Raw genomic sequence first — 15443 nt, 5'->3', positions numbered from 1 at the left:
AATTTCAGGTTCTTGGAAATCTATTTTTTTAAATTAAAATATAGTTGATTGACAAAGTTATATTAGTTATAGGTGTACAGCAAAGTGATTCATATCACTTTTTTTTTGCATATGTTTGTTGGTATTTAATCAGCAAGTCACATGTGACTCTTTTGTGACCCCCATGGACCATAGCCATGCTTCTTTGTCCCTGAGTTTTCCCAGGCAAGGATATTGGTGTGGGCTGCCATTTCCTTCTTCAGGGGATCTTTCTGACCCAGGGATTAAACCAGTGTCTCCTGTTAAGTCCATGTGTATATATATATATATATATATATATATATATACTGGTGACTAAGGAGGTAAAGAATCTCTACCTGCTGGTGCAGGAAAAAACAATTAATTAAGCACACACTTGCATTCCTAACACCATTTTCTGCTAACACCATTTCATTCCTAGCACCATTTAAGACAAAGCATTTGGTTCTCATCACCTTCAGGCTGTCCTTTCCTTCTTCCCCACTGGAAGCCCGCATTTGCCAAGCCTGTGTCACCACTGATCTGTGTGGACAGAACCCTCTCTGTAGTGTAGTTCCCACTGCCATGGGTGAGCTGAGGTTTGGTTTTATAGACGGCACCGTCCACTGTACAAGGCTCCCCTCTACCCCATCTGGAATAATGGGGGCACATAGACTGCTCCTCCAACTCGTCCGAAAAGCAAACACAGAAAGGTTCTTCTGTATTTCTTTAAGTGGCTTTACATAAATAATCTGGCCACTCTCTTACCTGCAAACTATAGGAACTCATGTGAATTTCTCATTCCCTTATAATTTTATTGTGCTTCATTTTACTGTATGTGTGTGCTCACTCAGTTGTGTCCAATTCTTCATGATCCCGCAGAATGTAACCCACACGGCTCCTCTGTCCAGCGGATTCTCCAAGCAAGAATCCTGGAGTGGGTTGCCATTTCCTCCTCCAGAGGATCTTCCCAACCCTGTATCCTGTGGCTCCTGTATTGGCAAGCAGACTCTTTATCACTGAGCCACCAAGGAAGCCCATACACACACACACACACAGAGGCAACATTGCTCTAAATCTCATTTCAATCCTTCAATCATGCCATGAAAGTTTCAATCTTCACTCAATTTCTTATTTTTTTTTCCTGTTTTTTGTCTCATTCAGTATTCTCTGTTTGCCAAATTCTTCATATGGTGTTCCATTTATCCTCCCTTTCTCTGCTTTGTAACCAGAACACCAGCTGGCACACATACATAGAGTAAATTTCTGTATTGAGTTGGGATTATCGGTCAATTCTGACCTGGGATGGCCAAAATTCCACTTGAACATGATGCACAGATAACACATATTGATGTCAATATCATTCATCATTGACTTTCCACCTATATGCGGTGAAATGAAATGCCTGCTGTCATATCCATAAACAAGAAACGCCACAGCCATCCGTGATTTCTGGCCTCCAAATGTGAATGAGGGCCCCCAAAATTGAGAGCCAGCAGACACTGCCACCCAAACAGATGTTTGCTGAGAGCTCAGGGAATGCAAGCAGCAGCCATCTGCCACATTGGACATGCCTTAAGGTAAATGAAGAATTAAAGATGCAAACAATCAGGAGACAGAATTTGGCCCCAGATAGCAAGCTCTGGGAGTTGGTGATGGACAGGAAAGCCTGGCGTGCTGCAGTCCATGGGATCTGGACAGGACTGAGCGACTGAACTGAACTGAGCTGAAGTGCATATGAAAGGAATGAATTCAGTGAGCCCAGAGGCTTGCATCTTTCTATATGCAGAAGAAAAATAAACTTTTAAACTTGATATCTGATTTTCTCTACCTCACAATAATCTCTGATGTTCAGATTCCCTGTCTCCTTTGATGCAAACTTGTATATAGCCTGACTCCCCCTCCTGCCTCCTTGGAGTGATTTTCTCGTGACTACTGAGATGCTACCTCCTGGTCTCAGAGTCCTTAATGTTCCCATCAAGTAAAATCTCTACTTTCAGGTTGTGACTATATTATTTTTTAGTTGACAATGTTTACTTAAAGACCTTCTAATTCTCAATTCTTATATGGCTTCATTTCAGTTCACCACTGCCCTGTCACATAGAACAAATATTAATTGATAAATTGCTTTGAACAGGTCATATCAGATAGCAAGTATCATCCTCCAATTTTATGTATAACAATCTACCATTTTGAAAGTCATAATATATTTTTGCTTGAGATGTTCTTAAGATATAGAAAAACACATTACATCATTTCCTTTGTGTGTACTCGACTCCTTAGTAGAACTCTAAATGCTCAGGTAAGTTTTCCCTTTGGATTTGGATATCAGAGTGTGTGATCCTGAGATCTGACATTAGAAAGTTAATCTCAAAAGCTTCAAAGCAATATATAAAAGATCTTGCATTAACCTAAGGAACTGCAGCCATCCTAAGGAAGGCACAGATTTCTTCTGTGAACACAGAAGACCAGCCCAAATGTGTTGTAAAAATTAGACAATGGATTAATTTTTCTTTTTAAATCTGTAAGTGTAAAATTGATTTGTCCAGTGAAAAATGAACTGATACTGACAACAGTGTAGTAAGAAGGTGAATGAAAAAGAATAGTCTGGTAACTGTACTTACCTTAATCCTAGGCTATTATAACTTGATGGAATTTTAAGTGCTTGTCTTACTTTTTTTTTTTTTTAACTAACAGCTCAGACATTTCCAACTCTTTGAGACCCCATGGACTATAACCTGCCAGGCTCCACAGTTGATGGGTTTGGCCAGGCAAGAATACTGGAGTGGGTTCCTATTTCCTTCTCCAGGGATTTTCCCAACCCAGGGATCGAACACAGGTCTCCTGTATTGCAGGCAGACTTTTCTTCTCTGAGGCACTAGGGAAGCTCACTTGTTTTACACATAGAAACTGATGTTTTGAGGATAAACATACTTAGGGTAATACAGGTTTTAAATTCTGAAAACTTATCTAACAAAAACAACAGCAGAAACAAAAACCTAACATTTGACACATGATACTGTTAAAGGATCTGCCTGCCAATGCAGGAGACATGGGTTTGATCTCTGCATTGGGAAGATCCCCTGGAGAAGGAAATGGCAACCCACTCCAGTATTCTTGCCTGGGAAACTGCAAGGACAGAGAAGCCTGGTGGGCTACAGTCCACGGGGTCACAAAAGAGTAGGACAAGACTTTGCAACTAAACAACAACAACAGCAAACCTTAAAACAAAGCTCACCATTACTGGACTCTGATGAGGAATCAGAATTAAACCCTGTGCTAATTATATATTATTTATTTTTAAAGAATGGATGAGTTATATATCAACTAAAGATGAACTGATTTTTATATTATGTTATTTGTCCTATCTTATGGTAATGCATTGATACCAACAACTGTCAATACACAAGTAAAAGGATTCAGGCAGATAAGGGGGCTGGCTTTAAGGGAGAAAGGAAAAAATGTTTTAAAAAATAATGATATTACTCAGCCATTAAAAATAATGAAATAATGCCATTTGCAGCAGCATGGATGGACCTAGAGAGTGTCATACTGAAGGAAGTAATTCAGACAGACAAGGGAAAATATCATATGACATTCTTTATATGCAGAACCTAAAAAGAATTGATACAAATGAACTTATAAAAACAGAAAGAGATGTACGGACTTAGAGAATGAACTTATGGTTACCAGTGGAAAAGAGTAGGGGGAAGGAGAATGGAATTTGGGGATGAACATGTACACACTGCTGTATTTAAAATGGATAATCAGCAAGGACCTACGGTATAGCACTGGGAACTCTGTGCAATGTCATGTGGCTGCCTGGATGGGAGGAGCGTTTGAGGGGAAATGGATATGTGCATGTGTATGGCTGAGTCCTTCACTGTTCACTTGAAACTATCAAACATTGTTTGTTAATCAGATATACCTCAATACAAAACAAAAAGCTTAAAGAATTAAAAGGAAGAAAGAAAAAGTGACTAAGGACTTCCCTGGCAGGTGAGCACACTGAGTTTTGGGGAAATAACTATATTATTTGCAGTAATCTTCCAAGCTCCACCATTTCTAACATTTCAATTTCTGGGAAGGTAGTGTTTATTGAAAAATGCCCAGTGTACAGAATGTCCAAACTCTGAACCTGTTCTTTGATTGCAAAGCTATGCTGTCCTGGACTGTTCATTGGGCTGAAATCATTAGTTCCCTCTCAATAAAACTGCGAGATGATCAGCACTGTTTAAAGAACTGTGAGACTTAAATTAGATGAGAAAGTTTACTTTGAAAATTATAAGATGCAAATGTACTAATGTCAGATACACACATTTACCCAGAATTTGCCTAATCCACCTAGAAACAGAACAGATGCAGAAAAACAGATGTTTAGCAATGCAGAATCTACAATTATTATTGTGTCTGTAGTTCATTTTCTGTACCCAAAAAATAGCTTCACAGCTATTTTGTTGTGTTGTGCTTATTAACTCTAAATGTATACATGGTTTTAATAAAGACATTTAGTTTTGTTAAGAACTTGGAACAAATTGAGGAGAGGACAGGAGGTTAAGATTTTGGTAATGTGCTTAGATTATGTTCTGGGACAGAGAATATGAGATGACAATGAAAATGTATTCAAATATGAAGTTATTTAAATACTGAGTCTGTAGGAGCCATGAATAATGTAAATTGTTAAAGAAAAATATATATGTGTATATAACACATATGCACACATATCTTTAGCTTTTGTAGGCAGGAGACAGTGAGGTACAGGGAGGCCTGGCGTGCTGCAGTCCCTGGAGTCCCAAAGAATCAGACTCTACTTAGTGACTGAACAACAATAACAATATGCATGCTATATAGCATGCATAGGCATCAAAGATTTTACTTACTTTATTCAATAAGTAACATGTTATAAAATGTACACAACATAATTAAAAAAACCACAATATTGTAAATCAGGAATTCACAAATAAACTGACAAATAGATATAAAGCTGGATTTTTACCATCAGCAGGGAGAGAAATCAATTGTCTCTATCCTAGGCAAAATGTGCCTGTCTATAGACAAGTGTCACTTGCATTGCTACGGGTTATCTACAATTTACAGAGCTGTGGACTAAAGCAATGACAAGGAAGTGCAGAGATAACATAGAGAGGTGTGTAGGTGAGCATTTATAACATCTTTTATCATTTTAAACAAAGGCTCCATCCAATATTCCTGAATATTATTATTGTATTGCCTAGATGAACAATAAATATGCAAGCATTTGGATTTCTCTAGTTGTTTGTATTTCATAGCTTGGATTTCAGATAACATAAAGAAGATATATGGAATTCCTCAAAATTACTGTGTTGCCAACTTTAGAATAGTGAATGAACACGATGGTGAAGATATTGAGGCTAGAAGGAAATTTAACACATGATTTGATGAGGAAGGCACTGTCCTTTTCATTTTATAGGTGATGAAGCTGAAATTTGTTGATTATTTGCCCTACCCAAGACTTTATAATGGTTAAGTGGCAGAGTTAGGATTCAGTCACTTACACAACTAATTCTGAATCTTTCCTCCTTCTATTTCATCATTGGATTTCAAGAAACTTTAACTAGTTTCTTTAGTCCTCAGAGGCAAATTCTCAGCTCAAGGTGAGAAACAGAGAACTTCTACTCCTCTACATGTATAAGACTTCAACTGAAACAGTAATGCATCTATTTGTTGTGTAAATAACACCACCACAAGGGGAAACAGAGGCTAGTTACTCAGTTTGCTATGTAGCAGTGTAACTAACCTCAACCACTTGACCTTGGTGACAATGAGAGAGTTGATGATATTAAGAAATTCAGAGTTCACCGGCTGGTTTGATGGTATCTCATTTAATGGAAAAAATATATATATATATAGCTTTAAGAAATAGAAGTATAAACTATCAATTCAATTAACTAAACTATCAGGGAATTCCCTGGCCATCCAGTGGTTAGGACTCTGTGCTTTCAGTATAAAGTAGATGAGTTCCATTGCTCCTAGGGAACTAAGGTCCTGCAAACTACATGTCTCTGCCAAACATTAAAAAATATATATAATTAAATAATAATAATTTTAAAAAGTATTTCAGTTGAAAAGCTATGCTTATACTAAACTTACTTTACTTATGCCTAAGTGTTATGAAGGTACCCAAGTGGATTTAGAGTTACTATTCTAACTACTTTAATTATTTTCCTTTGTAGCTACTCTTCAGGTTATTATCAACATCCCTTTAAGTATGTACCCTGTCACAGCTTCAGACCTCTAGGAACCCAGCAGAGAATGGAGGTGGAGAACAGCACTGTGAAGACACATTTCTTTCTCTTAGGATTCAGCGACCACCCAGAACTGCAGTGTTCTTTATGCTGTGCTGTTTTTTTTTTTTTTTAATCTACTCTGTTACCCTGATGGGCAACCTTGGGGTGATTTTATTAATCACAGCCAGTCCCCCTTTGCACACTCCTGTGTACTTTTTTCTCCACATCTTGTCTTTTGTAGATGCCTGCTGCTTTTCAGTCATTGCCACCAAGTTATTTGTGGGCTTAATTTCTGATAAGAAGACCATTTCTTACAATGGCTGTTCTGCACAGTTACATTTCTTCTGCTGTTTGGTGGACACAGAGTCTTTTATCTTGACCGTCATGGCTTATGATTGGTGCATAGCCATCTGTAACCTCCTGCTTTACACCATTGTTATGTCTAAGAGGATTTGCTGTCAACTTGCAATTGGAACATTTTTAGGGGACACCATGAACTCAGTGATTCACACCACTAATACTTTTCACCTGTCTTTCTGCTCCAGTGAAATGAACCATTTCTTTTATGACATCTGCCCACTCTTCTCTCTGTCCTGCACTAACACCTACATCCATGATGTTGTATTGGTGGTCTTCGCAATTTTAGAGGAAGCTCTCTGCCTTCTAACAGTTCTCTTTTCTTACAACCTCATTATAGCAGGCATTCTTAAAACAGGACCTGCTGACGGAAGAAAAGGATTCTGCACTTGTGCTTCCCATCTGACGGTGGTCTCTATCTACCATGGTACCCTGATCTTCATTTATTTGCATCCCAGTGCTGGCCATTCACTGGATATTGATAAAGTGACCTCTGTGTTCTCTATGTTGATTATACCTATGCTGAACCCCCTGATTTACAATCTAAGGAACAGAGATGTGAAAAATGTTTTTAGGAAAATGATTAGCAGGAAATTTCTTTCTTAAGAAAGGATGAAACTGAGGCTGATAACTTTTCTACCCTGTTTCCTGACCTTTAGTTTTAACTAATGGAAAAGTCAGTTTAATATGGGTGTTCCCTAGTTCTACAGGCAATAAAGCCTCCACCACAAAATTGGGCCAGAGGCTAATGTCAGAGCCAGGCCCTGTTACCTATGTCTAATTCTTTATCATTTTAAGGTTGACTTTTATTTACACTCATTCATTGTTTGTAGAAATTTAAATTAGTCTCCTTTATGGAAGACAATTTGCTAATATTTGAATGAAATATATAATTCACGTGGAATTTGAAAATTAAATATGAAAGTATTATTTAAACCAGTAATTCTACTTCTAGCAATTGAACCTGCAAAAGTTTAACACTTTCAAAGTATTCATTGCATCAGAGCTTATAATCAGTTCAGGTCAGTTGTGTATAATCATTTGTTCAGCTGTGTACTACTCTTTACAACCCCATGGACCACAGCATGCCAGGCTTCCCTTTCCATCACCAACTCCCAGAGTTTACTCAAACTCGTGTCCACAGAGTTGGTGATGTCATCCAACCATATCATCCTCTGATGTCCCCTTCTCCTCCCACTTGCAATCTTTCCCAGCATCAGAAGCACGCTATTGAAAATAATCTAAATATCTACCAATAGGAAATAGGCTAAATGAAATAAATTTGAACTTTTATATTTTTTCCCCAGGAGTAGATTTACCCTTCATATAATATTCTATATTTCATATTCTTACACTTTGTCTCTCATTTTGTTATTGCAATTATACTCAGTATTGGATAAGCTTTTGATTATATATTATAGCACTCTTTTGTAAAAATTTATAAATGAAATTCACTGAGATTCTTTGTTAGTTAATTTGATTTCCATGGCAGTATGTGTAGATGGTGGAGGCTTCTCTGAGGCTCAGTGATAAAGAAACCACTTGCCAAATGCAAGAGACACAGGTTTGATCTCTGGGTCAGAAAGATCCCTTGGAGGAGGACATGGCCACCTGTTCCGGTATTCTTACCTGTGAAATTGCATGGACAGAGGAGCATGGTTACAGCCTATGAAGCCACAGAAGTCAGAGGAGACTTAGTGACTAAACAACAGCAACCACGTGCAGACTGAAGCGTAACTGTCAAAATTACACTCACGGTAAAAAGACTTTCTCAAAAAAAAAAAAAAAAGAAAGAAAGAAAAAGCCTCCCTCAAATATTAAGTCCTACATGACTTTTTTTCCTACCATTCCCTTCAATTATGATGTTAACTCATATTCTAAACCTTACTATATTTTATAATAATGTCATTTGCAGGAGGTTCAGGTTCAATCCCTAGTTAGGAAGCTAAGATCCCCAAAGCCATGAGACATAGTAAAAAAAAATATTCTTTTTAATATTGATTGTTTTTAATTCAGATTATATGCACATAATAGGCAGAAACTGTTTCTTCCTCTTGCAGTTTTTGGCTTATTCTTCAGAAGGGCACATATTATGCACACGCCTATTTAAAGATATTGTCAACTATGGTGAGTTAAAAAAAAATAATGCAGTCTGCAAATATCAACTTCATCAAAGTCTGGCTTGTAACATATTTTCTCAAAAATATATTGTCTGAAATCCCTTGACTGGTAAGCAGTTAACATTTCTAAGGAAGGACATCCTCTGAGGGCCAGAAATGGGAACTAAAACAGATGGATGGTGCAGTGATAGTCTGAGTGATTGCTGAGGCGTGGCCAGTAAAGAGAGTGTGGGTGGAGAGTCTAAATTCAGTGATAAGGCAGTTGAACAGTGTGTGAGAGGATGAATTAGAGAGGAACAATTATTGTCTTCTGACAATTCCACTCATGGCAGTGGAGAAGCTATCTTTACAAGAAGGGTTTTGTCTGCAGAAATCAGTAGTGAGGTAGGACTTGTGGCATCTGGAAATTAGATCATTAAGGTACTTTTCAGGCATCTGGCCAAGATTGAAAATGGTGTGACCAGCATGGGTCATTGTGAAGAAATATCTGCTCAGCTCTTGCAGGAGGGAAGGCAGGGTCAGGAGAAGCTAGTCCTTAGGGTTCTGGGCAGAGAACTCCAGATATGAGCTGCAGCTGAGTTGTGCAGCTAGACTCTCTAAGACTGGCACGCGTGCATGCTAAGTCACTTCAGCTGTGTCTGACTCTTTGCGACCCCATGGACTATAGCCCCCAGGATCCTCTGTCCATGGGATTCTCCAGGCAAGAATACTGGTGTGGGTTGCCATTCACTTCTCCAGGGGGTCATCTGAGCCCAGTGAGCTGGCTCTAAAGTGAAAGATGAATCCTGCAGAATCCATTTCATGACCTTATGTGATAAACTATACCATCTTTCATTTCAGTACCAGAATTTAGTCCCTGATGAGGAATTAGTTGGCTAAGGTCACAGATCTAACAAGTAAAAGGTAGTATACAGATTTGAACTCAGGTCTACTCACTTCAAATCTTGTTATTACCTTAAACTCTCTTCCATCTTCATCATTTTCTTGAAATGAACATAAATCAAAAACCAACCAACCAACCAAACAAACAAAAATAACCCAGGTTTCCTGATCATCTGTAAACACTATTAAATCAAAACTTTGAAAAGATGAAAAAAGGATTTTTTTTAATTACATATACATTTGAAAAATGGTCAGTGAAGCCAATTTTACATGATATGAATGGGCTTCATTTTTATAATGATCAGACATGTCCAAATCTTTCCAACCACATGGACCATAGGCTCTTCTGTCCATGGAATTTTCCAGGCAAGAATACTGGGGTGGGGTGCCATTCTGCTTTCCAGGAAACCTTCCCAACCCAAGGACTCAACTCACACCTCTTGCGTCTCCTGCGCTGGCAGGCTGAGACAGGAAACCAGGTTCTGTTCATGGAGCCGAGGAAGGAACTTCACAAACTAGCAAGCACTCACACAGGCAAAGTTTATTTTAAAAGATAGAGATGCAAAGCCCTTAGCATAGACACTGACAGGGGGTGAAGAGCCCCAAAAAGGTGGGGATTACAACACTTTTATATATTTACTAGTATTGATCTGTATATTTTTGGTTGACTTGTAACTTTAATATGCATCATTTTTGACCAATTAGTCTAAACTTCACAACATCAAGTTTGTTGTTTTTATGGCTTTCTTGGATCCCCAAGTTTCTCAGTTTTTCCAGACATTGTGACACTGTTCCTTGACATTTTCTTAAGACCCCAGGCCATTATTTAGGGGCTAGATATATATGTTTAGGAGCTAAAAGTCTACCTGGAGCTTTTTTCCTCGATAGACTAAATAGCAGTTAATGATTGTAATGCCCTGGGTCTGAATGTTTTATGACTTACCAGACCAGGGAGGCATGCCTCTGAATGCCTGGAAATTGGAAAAAGGAGTGAGATGCTTACTTGAGAAGAAAAAAAATTGAAACTAAAAAAATTCAATTAAAACAAATTGAAATTAAAAAATTAAAAATTGAAATAAAAAAAGGAATTGAGGTTTCAAAGTCTTACACTGTTTAGAAATTTCTGCCTCAGCACCACCTGAGAAGCCTAATTTTTGCAGATATAAATAGGTTCACATGTTCTTAATAAATTTCACTGAGTTGTGAAGAGCTTTAGACAGTGATTGAGAGTTCCTGATATGTGTTATATTCTATGAATTATAAATAATTTGAAACCATGAGAGAAAATATTGAAGAAACAATAAAATACTTTTGTCTAAAATTCCAATTCATATTAGAATTCTAAGTCAAATAATCTGCTGAAAATTCCAAGTTTTTTAATATGTTATTTCCTTCAAGTGATGTCTTGATTATAAACTCATCAGCACCAAAGGGATATTGAAAATAAGTGAACAGGACCTAACCTAAATAAAAATCTGCATAAGCAATTGCTCTCTCCTCCTAAAATTATAAGCAGTGCCTCCACATTTCCTTAAAATGGAAAATTCTCCAATTCTTTAAATTGAAAACATATCACTTTCCTGAAGTCATACTTTTTTTCATTGCCTGACCAAACAACAAATCAAAGCAAAACAAAACAAAAACAAATTGTAGCAACAGTAGCAACAAAAATTGAGTGATTTGCCTACTTCAGAGTTAAAACAGAAAAATCAACTTAGAAATTTTCCTTCCTTAAGTTTTAGACTAATAACAACAAGCTAATCTTGTTATAAACCCATAGCTTCATCATTTTATGCCTTTTATCATTTTACAGCTTCATCATCTTTATTTTTAGTAATATTTCTTGTTATAAAGTCTACTTTCTACTTTTTTTTCCATTTACTTTTATTAGTTGGAGGGTAAATACTTTATATTATTGTAGTGGTTTTTGCCATACATTGACCTGAATCAGCCATGGATTTACATGTGTTCCCCATCCTGATCCCCCCTCCCACATCCCTCCCCATCCTATCCCTCTGGGTCTTCCCAGTGCACCAGCTACTTTGTTTTATATCAATATATTCATGCGTGAGATGCTTTCTGCCATTGTATATTTAACTCAATACATCTTCATAATTGAGATTTTTGTAGAAAGCAGTTTAAGTCACTCATTTTAGAGGCACGAGTTAAAAAATGAGTAACATCAATGTAAATTATACCCTACAGCAGCTATAGGAGTCACCAAAGACTAATTGAAATCTAAAGGTAAATAATAGAAGAGTATGGAATTTTGCATCAGTATTTATTGAAGAGCATCAATGCCTGCAGTGTTGTCATATTAAATAATCCTCTTGATTATGCAACACACTAATTTTTAAATCATGATCAGAGAACTTAATATGTATTTCCACTCTTTCAGAATAAGAATAAAGGAATGGTGTCTCTGAATTAACCAAAAAAGTTAGTCATCCTTTGTCAAGAAAGAGAAGAAACATGAAAATTTACACCCTGAAAATGGATTATTTATTACTGATTCGAGTCAAGGTTAATATAACATTTCTGCTACTTTCCACTGATATTCTAGTTAATGTAAATATCAAATAAGCAATGATTTGTAGAAGATAGTTTATGAATATATAAAATAATGTTGGTTATCACTACATATCAAAATGCTAACCAGAAAAAAAGTGACTTACATAATTCACCCTTGTAGGTTTGAAATCATATAAGCATTTCAAATTACCTCATTGAACTGTTTTCCAGTTTTTACTTCATCCTCATGAAAATAGAATTTTTTCTCTCAATATTTTTCTAAAAAGAGTTGTAATTTCATTCAGACACAAAGATTATAGAACAGATAACAAATGTGTAAGTAATTCTAACAAAACTGATGAGATAACAGATGAAAGAAAATATAAATATGATTGCTATTTTCAAATTAGATGTATTTGCCTATGAGGGTGAAACTGAAAGTTGCTCAGTCATGTCCAACTGTTTGTGACCCCATGGACCACATTTCATGGAATTCTCCAGGCCAGAATACTGGAGTGGGTAGACTTTTCCTTCTTCAGTGGATTTTCCTGACCCAGGAATCGAATCTGGATTTCCTGCTTTGTAGGTGGATTCTTTACCAACTGAGCTATCAGGGAAGCCCCTAAATATTACATTGCTTACAGGAAAAGGTAATCCTCCCGGATATACACAACAATTTAGATTAGATTATTTTTTTATTTTTAAATTAAAAGCTTTTTTATTATTGCTATTTATTTTTAAAATTTTTAACACACATATATGGAATTTATTTATTTTTTTCCATTTATTTTTATTCATTAGAGGCTAATTACTTTACAATATTGTAGTGGTTTTTGCCATACATTGACATGAACCAGCCATGGATTTACATGTGATAAATGTATTTATTTTAATTGGAGGCTAATTACTTTACAATATTGTAGTGGTTTTGCCGTACATTGACTTGAATCCTCCATGGGTGCACGTGTGTTCCCCATCCTGAACCCCCCACCTCAACTCCCTCCCCATCACATCTCTCAGGGTCATCCCAGTGCACCAGCCCCGAGCACCCTGTCTCATGAGTCGAACCTGGACTGGCGATCTGTTTCCTATGATAATACACATGTTTCAATGCCATTCTCCCAAATCATACCACCCTCGCCCTCTCCCATAGAGTCCAAAAGACTGTTCTATACATTTGTGTCTCTTTTGCTGTCTTGCATATAGGGTTATCATTACCATCTTTCTAAATTCCATATGTATGTGTTAGTATACTGTATTGGAGTTATCCTTTCTGGCTTACTTAACTCTGTATAGTAGACTCCAGTTTCATCCACCTTATTAGAACTGATTCAAATGTGTTCTTTTTAATGGCTGAGTAATATTCCATTGTGTATATGTACCACAGCTTCCTTATCCATTCATCTGCTGATGGACATCTATGTTGCTTCCATGGCCTGGCAATTACAAACAGTGCTGCGATGAACATTGGGGTACACGTGTTTCTTTCAATTCCGGTTTCCTTGGTGTGTATGCCCAGAAGTGGGATTGCTGGGTCATATGGCAGTTCTATTTCCAGTTTTTTAAGGAGTCTCCACACTGTTTTCCATAGCGGCTGTACTAGTTTGCATTCCCACCAACAGTGTAAGACGGTTCCCTTTTCTCCACACCCTCCCCAGCATTTATTGCTTGTAGACTTTTGGATAGCAGCCATTCTGACTGGCTTGAAATGGTACCTCATTATGGTTTTGATTTGCGTTTCTCTGATAATGAGTGATGTTGAGCAGTTTTTCATGTGTTTGTTAGTCATCTGTATGTCTTCTTTGGAGAAATGTTTGTTTAGTTATTTGGCCCATTTTTTGATTGGGTCATTTATTTTTCTGGAATTGAGCTGCAGTAGTTGCTTGTATATTTTTGAGATTAATTCTTTGTCAGTTGCTTCATTTGCTAATATCTTCTCCCATTCTGAAGGCTGTCTTTTCATCTTGCTTATAGTTTCCTTCGTTGTGCAAAAGCTTTTAAATTTAATTAGGTCCCATTTTTTTTTTCTTTTATTTCCATTATTCTGGGAGGTGAGCCATAGAGGATCCTACTGTGATTTATATCAGAGAGTGTTTTGTCTATCTTTTCCTCTAGGACTTTTATAGTTTCTGGTCTTACATTTAGATCTTTATTCCATTTTGAGTTTATTTTTGTGTATGGTGTTAGAAAGTGTTCTAGTTTCATTCTTATACAGCGATTGATCAGTTCTCCCAGCACTACTTGTTAAAGAGATTGTTTTTTCTCCATTGTATATTCTTCCCTCCTTTATCAAAGATAGGGTGTCCATAGTGCACGGATTTTACCTCAGGACTTTCTATTCTGTTCCATTGATCTATATTTCTGTCTTTGTGCCAGTACCATACTGTCTTGATGACTATTTTTTTGTATTTCCATACAAATTGTGAAATTATTTGTTCTAGTTCTGTGAAAAATACCGTTGGTAGCGTGATAGGGATTGCACTGAATCTATAGATTGCTTTGGGTAATGTACTCATTTTCACTATATTGATTCTTTCAATCCATGAACATAGTAAATTTCTCCATCTATTTGTGTTCTCCTTGATTTCTTTCATCAGTTTTTATAGTTTTCTATATATATAGGTCTTTTGTTTCTTTAGGTTGATATATTCCTAAGTATATCATTCTTTTCGTTACAATGGTGAATGGTATTATTTCCTTAATTTCTCTTTCTGTTTTCTCATTGTTAGTGTGTAGGAATGAAAAGGATTTATGTGTGTTAATTTTATATCCTGCACTTTTACTATGTCCACTGATTAGCTATAGTAATTTTCTGGTGGAGTCCCTAGGGTTTTCTATGTAGAGGATCATGTCATCTGCAAACAGTGAGAGTTTTACTTCTTCTTTTCCAATCTGGATTCCTTTTATTTCTTTTTCTGCTCTGATTGCTATGGCCAACACTTCCAAAGCTATGTTGAATAGTAGTGGTGAGAGTGGGCATCCTTGTCTTGTTCCTGACTTTAGGAGAAACACTTTCAATTTTTTACCATTGAGGATAATGTTTGCTGTGGGTTTGTCATATATAGCTTTTATTATGTTGAGATATCTTCCTTCTATTCCTGCTTTATTGAGGGTTTTTCTCATAAATGGATATTGAATTTTTTCAAAGGCTTTCTCTGAATCTATTGAGATAATCATGTGGCTTTTATCTTTCAATTTGTTAATGTGGTGTATTATGTTGATTGATTTGTGGATATTAAATAATCCTTGCATCCCTGGAATAAAGGCCACTTGGTCATAATGTATGATCTTTTTAATATGTTGTTGGATT

At 36.7% G+C, this 15443-nt stretch overlaps 1 protein-coding gene across 1 annotated transcript; it reads left to right on the top strand.

The window, feature by feature from the left end:
- Nucleotides 1-6288: 6288 nt before the first annotated feature.
- LOC110124851 (olfactory receptor 5I1-like) lies at nucleotides 6289-7226 on the top strand. The gene is given in 2 exon segments (XM_020873554.2): nucleotides 6289-6393; nucleotides 6396-7226. Coding segments are annotated over 2 exon segments (936 nt in total).
- The last annotated feature ends 8217 nt before the right edge of the window (nucleotides 7227-15443 follow it).

This window comes from Odocoileus virginianus, chromosome 24 (assembly GCF_023699985.2).
Source record: "Odocoileus virginianus isolate 20LAN1187 ecotype Illinois chromosome 24, Ovbor_1.2, whole genome shotgun sequence".
In the NCBI taxonomy this organism is placed as follows: domain Eukaryota; kingdom Metazoa; phylum Chordata; class Mammalia; order Artiodactyla; family Cervidae; genus Odocoileus; species Odocoileus virginianus.
Note: the sequence above shows the minus strand (reverse complement) of the source record. Positions and strands in the feature narration are given on the sequence as shown.